This window comes from Muntiacus reevesi, chromosome 9, assembly GCF_963930625.1.
Source record: "Muntiacus reevesi chromosome 9, mMunRee1.1, whole genome shotgun sequence".
Lineage (NCBI taxonomy): Eukaryota > Metazoa > Chordata > Mammalia > Artiodactyla > Cervidae > Muntiacus > Muntiacus reevesi.
In genome coordinates this window covers 27,964,832-27,971,953 of record NC_089257.1, presented here as the reverse complement: position 1 = coordinate 27,971,953, position 7,122 = coordinate 27,964,832, and the positions used below count along the sequence as shown (strand labels likewise).

Here is a 7,122-nt window from a genome sequence, read left to right as displayed (position 1 = left end):
ACATTAGCAACTGAACAACAAAAAGTATATTCTAGACTCTGAAGTGAGAAGTGAATGTTTTCTTCCTAAATGTTAGTTCCAGTTAATATCTTATGGCACCTCCCTCCCCCTCAAAGTGAATCCTCTTCTGAGAACTGTGTGTTTCAGGAAAAATTCTTACTTTATTGTGCTAGTTAATGAATGGCTTGAGAGTGTTGAAATATTGCACACAGCCTTCAATACTTTAGGAATAACTGCCCACGTGTGATCTATTTAGAAGTGGCCTTTGAAAGCAACTCCTAATTCCACTCCATCTTGTTTTGTTCTAGTTATTTAACAAGTTTATAGGCTGCAGGTAGGAGGCTTGATTGTTACCTTTATTTTAAGGCATACATGTTTGATGTTCAGCTTTAAAGCATTTTACAAAAGAACAGATAAAAGTTGCGGAGCTTTTACTTTTGAAGATTAGGCCCCCCACAACTATTTCAATTCATTTAGTTTGCTGTGTTACAATACAGGCTGAGAAAAGCATGGTTTTCTTGGATCAGCAACTGTTAAGGACAGCCACGACCCGGGTACCTGGGACAAAGGGAAAGGAGGCTTCAGTCCTTTCGGGAATACAGATGGCACATAAAATGTTGAGTGCTGTGTTTCTGAGCTCTCTAAACCGAGCTGAACCCTCGTGAGACGTCTTTGCCTCCTTGCTTTCCATCTTTTCAGGGCGAAGGTCTCGCTCTTCCTATCGACAAAGTGCAGCGGCCGCTTGGATAAAAGAGGTGACTCAAACCAAATCGAATCTGTGACGTTAAAATGAAACTTGGCCATCCAGGTGGTGGGCATGACTTTTTTTTAACAACCAAAAGGAGGGGAGGGGAACAAATAACGTGGCCATAAACCATGATGTAATATTTAAATTTGAAAACCAGGGCGGGGAAGGCTTTGCACCGAAACAGCCAATCCTTTCGCTTTCCTCGACTGCCTCCGCACCGCCTCCCCCGCAGCCCGTCTTTCCGTACAGAAACATGGCGCCGCCCTCTGTGCGGCGGGGCCTCCCGGCTCCAAGTCACAGCCCACTGAGCCCCCTCAACCGGGGGGCACCCGGCCGCGCCTCCCGCCTTTCCGTAAGGGAACATGGCGACGCCCCACGTGGGACAGGCGCCTCCAGGCTGAGAGCTTCCTCCCGCTACTCGACATTGAGGAGCCGCCGCGCTGGCCGCTACCCACCCGAGCCCGGCAGGGAGGACCGCTCGTAGCGCAGCGAGGGATGCGGCCTCCGAGGGGCAGAGGTTGAGCCGGCCCTGCCCGCCGCGCATCCTCCCCGCCTCCGCCGCGGCCGCCGCCAGATCCCCGGCCGAGCGGCAGGAGGGAAGACGCCCGCTCCGCTGCAGGTGAGGGAAGCGGATGCGCAGGCTGGCCGCCCTGCGGGGCCCGCACGCGAGGAACGAGGTCGAGATTGCAGGCACTGCTTCGCCGTTTTCCGTCGATCGGGTCCCAGTGATGTCGGGTGGAGGCGAGGAAGAGGCAGACACAGCGGGCAGGTTGAGGCTTAGAGCGGTCTTTGTCCCACCCCTCGAGGCCATCCTCCAGGCGCGCCTCGCTAGCTCCCGGCCCGGCCACTCCCTCTCCGGCCCAAACAGTTGTTTACAACGGAATCCGGACGCTGAGCGTGCGTGGCCCCGAGTGCTGGAGAAAGGGTTTCTCGCCGACGTTGGACAGAGCTCCCTGCTGTTGCTGAAAGACCCTTTCCCCTGGGGAGACTTGAGAGCAGCTTGGGCTCGGCGTGAGGCTCAGATAGTGTTCACGGCAAGTGCGAGGATCCTCCTACCCTCGGTTCCCTTTTTAGGCATGGCAGGAGTTGGGGACTGTTGAATGAATGAGCACTCTGCACGCAGTTAAATGGTTCCTCGCTGCATCCTGTATTGCCCTGTAATTATAGTTACCATTTTTGGAAGCCGGTTGTGCACCAGCTGTCGTTATGTACGCCCTGTCGTTGACACTTCCCCCAAACCCAGAGGTAGGTAGCTGCGTTTAACACAGCTAGTTAGACAGCGGAAGTTAACACAGCTAGTAAAGAGCCAGAATTGGAACCCAGGTATGTCTGAGACTAACGCCCAGCCCTCCCGTATAAACTGACTTTAAGTAGCATTGGAGACAGACGCTTTACCATCTGAGCTACCAGGGAAGCCCAAGTAGATGACACAGCTATCAGTAAATACTTGGTGGGTATCTGTTCGGGGGATATACTTATATGTGTGGAGCATATGTGGGGGATGTGGTTGATCTGGCCTGTAAGAAGTTAAAAATGTAGGTGAAGAGTTGGGTTTTTCTTTCTTTTTTTTTTATTAAGGAGAACTAGCAATTTTAAGATCTAACCTCAACTCATCGGTCCTTTATCACCTGCTGCTTGTTCTGCGTATTTTTTTTTTTTTTTTTTTTTGTTCTGCGTATTTTCATTTGCCTTTGCTTGTGCCCTTTAAGTGAAACGCCCCCCTTTTCACCTTCTCTCTTCCTCCAGATGTTTTGTTTGATTTATTTATTTATTGGCTGCACCCGCATGGCTTTTTAGTTCCCCAACAAAGGCCCCTTGCAGTGGAAGTGCCTAGTCCTTAACCACAGGACCGCCAGGGAATTCCCTCCAAACGTTTTTTAATTGAGTGAAATCCTACTCTTTTCAAAAAGACAGGCTTAAATATCACCTTTTCTGGGAAGGTTATCCCAACCTCCTTCCGGGAAGAATTAGTTTCTCCTGCTTAATGATTTCATAATGCCATTAAGGCTTAAGTTTAACTGTATTTCCTTGTAAGAATGTCTCTCTCCCCCTCTCGACCATGCCTTTTCATCGTTCTATTCCTATTTAAATTAGCATATTTTGAGTTGGCTTTAAGGCAATGATGAATGCCAGATGTCTAACATCCATCCCTACAGGCATTCAGAGAAAGGAACAAACACTGGTGAGGTTGGGCAAATGACCTGGGAAGGGATAGGTCTTGAACCAAATCTTACATGGATGGGTTAGTTTACTAAAGTGAATGTTAAAGACCTGGAAATTCTGCTTTTTCTCCTTATTGCACAGAATGAGTTACTTCATCCTCAGCTCATTCCCAACATGTGAAGAAGATACAGTTAGAAGTGTTTTTGTTTGTCCTTTCTCATAGGAGATGCTGGTAATGTTACCTTTTGGTTCTTGGAGCATTTCTAGAGCCAGACAGGATTTAGGACAGAGGAGATGGGTGTCTGGAGTGGGATGCTGGAAGGATCAAAAGGAATGACATTAAAGCAACCTTCGTATTAATAATACAGGCCTGAAAATGTCAGTTCCAGTAACTTCATTCTGTTTAATGGGCTTATCTGATATTCAGATAATTGTATCAAATGATTCTTCTAATGTGCAGAAAGGAGTCTGCCAAACCTCCTGAAAATGGTCAACATTTCTTTTGATGCTTGGATTACCTTCCAGGTGTGTAATAAACTCTAATTAGTGCTTATGAAAATATTTTGTGATCTTCAAGTGCTACTAGTACAAATGCTAATTATTTTCAGTATTATAAATGCAGAAAACATTGTGTCTTTCTTTTCCTTTACTAGGAAGCCCATTAGAAATAAAGAACTCAATAAAAAAATTAGGGGGAGAAAACGATAAAAAAACATTTATAGTAAATAAGAGGTTAATGTTCTAGACCTTTATTAACTAGCCCAAACCAACGTGTTAAGTGTTAGTCCCCTACTAGTCAGCACCTAAGACAGTTAACACCCCACCCAACCACATACATTATGGTGGTTTGCAACTTCCTACTTTACTCACCATCTTTTTCTGCTGACTGGCAAGAGATTAATAAAAATATTTGCCCCACACATTTTTCTTAAATGCTTCATGAGATTCTGCCTTCCATTTGTCATCCCCGGGTGTCTTATTCGTAATAGGATCAGGGAACCAGCTTCTCAGTCCAGTGTATATTTACTTTGAACGCTGATGAAGAAGCATTATTTCCAGAGTCTTCCTTTCAGCTCTCAGGAATGAAGGAATTTAAGAATTAAATTACTGTTTGATTAAAATACAAGCAGGCAGTTTATAGTGTTAAGGCCATGTTCTCGTGACATGGTACTCAGATTGGGACAAAATATTCGAACTTGTTACTCTGTGAGGTGTAGGTCCATGAATTTGATAGTTACAAGTGTCATTTTACAGGTGATCTGTTTAATCATGGAAGTAGAATATTATATTGGGATAAGGATAAGATCTTAGCAAGCCCATTTATTTTACAGGTGAGAAATCTGAAACCCAAAGAGATTAAATCATTTGCTTAGAGTCACACTGCCAGTTAGTGTCACAGCAAGAACATTTTGGTTCATTTTTTTTTTCCCCTCTAGGAAAGTGCATGAACTTAATTGAGAATGTCTGAAAACCTTGACAAGTCCAATATAAATGAAGCAGGAAAATCAAAGTCAAGTGATTCTGAGCAAGGCCTTGAAGATGCTATGGAAGGTTCTGATGAAGCTTTACAGAAAACAATAAAGTCGGGCTCTCCAAGCACCCAAAGAGTGCAAAGACCTCACTGTAAGCACATTTGACTTTGGTTAGAAGCATTATCTTCATTGTTTTTATTTATTTTTTATTTTCTTCATTGTTTTTAGATGATATTTTTATTATCCTTCCTTGTACATGTGGCCCTGAGCTAGGTTCTAATAGTATGATAGAATTGCCAGTAATTAGCATTGAAGTATAGCAACCGTTTCACAACTAACAGCCCAGTCACTTATGGATTTTCAACTGCATGAGAAACTCACATTTTAGAATAATGTTCGGAATATTGCTGTTTTCCTCCAGCCTCAGTGACATTCCAGTTCATCTGAAATGCTCTGAGAAATAGGAGGGTGGAGTGAAAATTGCAGCTTTAATTAAGAGTGTTTTGAAAAGTTCTAGCCAGGTCTGTGCTTGTGGAGGTTAAAAAAAAAGTTTTTGACTGTGAGTTCACCACACCCTAACTTCACTGCCTGGGGGCATCGTTCCCACAAGGCTGAGGGGATTCAGTGTACTAACTGTGTGTGGTGAAGTCACTTCAGATCCCTGGCAGGAAGCAGGCCTCGCCAACGAGAGGATGGCAATTTCCGCAAGTATTCCCAACAGATGCTCCAACTCATGTCTTTTATTAGGAATACTCAGGGTTTTTGAAGTGAGTCCAAAAATGAAAGTTTTAAGAGGGATTGTCATGGTCTAAGAATGTCAGTGTTGATATTATCTCTTTAAAGTACAAATGATCAGTAATCCTTCGTGTTTGAAAAAAGGACAAGCATTTGGGAGTTTAAGGTGTGTTTCTATTAAAATGATAAAAGCCCCTGCCAGGTAATTTATTAGTCAACATGGTATTCTTAAAGCAGACATTGGTGGACCCCATTTTATTGTAGTTTATCATCAAATAGATTTTGATAAATACACCTCTAGGTCACATTGTATTCAGGGAAGAAAACATGCTGTTAATAGCAGTCTAATGTGGTTGTATTACGCCTTGTCTCCAATGTGTATAGTTAGAAAGCTTCATCTGTTTTCTCATTTTTAAAAGGAGGAAAATATGCTTATCTTTAGGGTCATTGTAAAGACTAAATGAATTCATATAAAGCTCTTACAACAGTGTCTGCATATAATGAATGCTCAATGAACACTAGTTGTTAATATTACTGCTACTACATATTGCATTTATTTATTTATTATTACAAAAAAATTTTTTTTGGCCATGTCATGTGACTTGTGGGATCTTAGTTCCCCAATCAGGGACCCGACACCCTTTGCAGTGAAATTCCCTCATCTGTTGCTTTTTAAGATACCCAGGAGATGGCTGTCATATGGATGTTGATGGCCAGTATGGTAGTTTTATCACTTATAGTTTCTGGTAAAGAAGTACCTTTGGGTTAGAATGTTCAGTTCTTTGATTAATGGCCTTGCCTTTGGCATCCTGTCAGTCTGATGGCATGATTCCAAATTAATGTCAAGCCAGCACTAGACTATATTAGTTGACATTGTATGTAGTTATATCCTTAAGGCAGCTTATCCTGAGACCTATGATCAAGTGTTGGGGAATTTAGGAACAGTCAAAAAGGTGTATCAACATGTCTGTATATGTATATTTTTCTAGGAAGGTCAGAAAAGCTTTCCTTAAATTCTCACAGTTCCATATCAAAATGAGGTTTAAAATCAATGACTGACTATATTGTTTCTGGCTTTCTTGCCCTTTTCTCCTTGTAATAATAGGTAGGAATAGGGCTATGGACTCCAGTGATAAAACTGCGACCCCGGAGTCTGGGGCCAGGTTAGGAGACCTCACTGCTTGCAGAGAGCATACAAAAGAATTTATAAAATACGAAATTAGTTATCTGCAGACATCTGTCCCAAACTGTGTAAATGTATAGCTAATGAGTTTAAAGTAACTCTAAAATCATATCTTTGTTGTTCAATGGCTCAATCGTGACCAACTCTTTGCGACCCCATGGACTGCAGCACACCAGGCTTCCCTGTCCTTCACCATCTCACGGAGCTTACTCAAATTCATGTCCATTGAGTCAGTGATGCCATCCAACCATCTCGTCCTCTGTCGCTCCCTTCTCCTCCTGCCTTCAATCTTTCCCTGCATCACATCTGGGATTCTACAAATTAAAAGCAAGAAGATAGCCTTTAGATTTGCAAAGTAAAACACAGAATAATGTTTGAATGATAGAAATAGCGTTGGTAACTGTGATGCTGTAATTTATAATGGGAAATATATGTTTGGTTCTCATCCAGTTTCTGGCTCAGAACTTCTAAACTACTGGAATTTCTTGAGTGATGAGGGCTAGAAAGATGTCTTTTGTTACGCTACTGATGCACAGCCTAACCTAAGGCGACTCAATCTTGAGATTAGAGGGTTGGAGCTTTCAATCCTACCCAACCCTCCCTCCCACCTCTGGGAAGGAGGAAGGAGCTGGAGGTTGTACAGTTGCCAGTGGCCATTTATTTAATCAAGTTTGCCTATGTAATGGAGCCGAGAGAAAAACCCAGAAGGATGGGGTTCAGAGAGCTTCTGGGTTAGTGAGGACATGGAGCTACTGGGGGAGTGGCACCCTGCTTGCCCGTACCTTGCCCTTTGCTTCTCTTCTATTTGGCTGTTTCTGAGT

General features: G+C 43.2%; 1 protein-coding gene across 8 annotated transcripts in view; it reads left to right on the top strand.

Annotated features, from left to right (window-relative positions):
* Window positions 1-1,014: 1,014 nt before the first annotated feature.
* The window catches only part of TCP11L1 (t-complex 11 like 1), a 35,040-nt gene continuing 28,932 nt past the window's right edge, over window positions 1,015-7,122 (top strand). For 3 of the 8 annotated variants that reach the window (XR_010664414.1, XM_065944851.1, XM_065944854.1), the window contains exons 1-2: window positions 1,015-1,367; window positions 4,348-4,534. Coding sequence is in view for 4 of the 8 variants with exons in the window: in XM_065944851.1 (XP_065800923.1) it covers window positions 4,372-4,534 (163 nt within the window). In the remaining 4 variants the exon portion in view is untranslated. Of the gene's footprint in view, window positions 1,368-2,077; window positions 2,199-3,371; window positions 3,437-4,347; window positions 4,535-7,122 lie in introns of those variants that run through there. The other 5 variants (XM_065944852.1, XM_065944853.1, XM_065944858.1 and 2 more) reach the window with 5 other exon arrangements.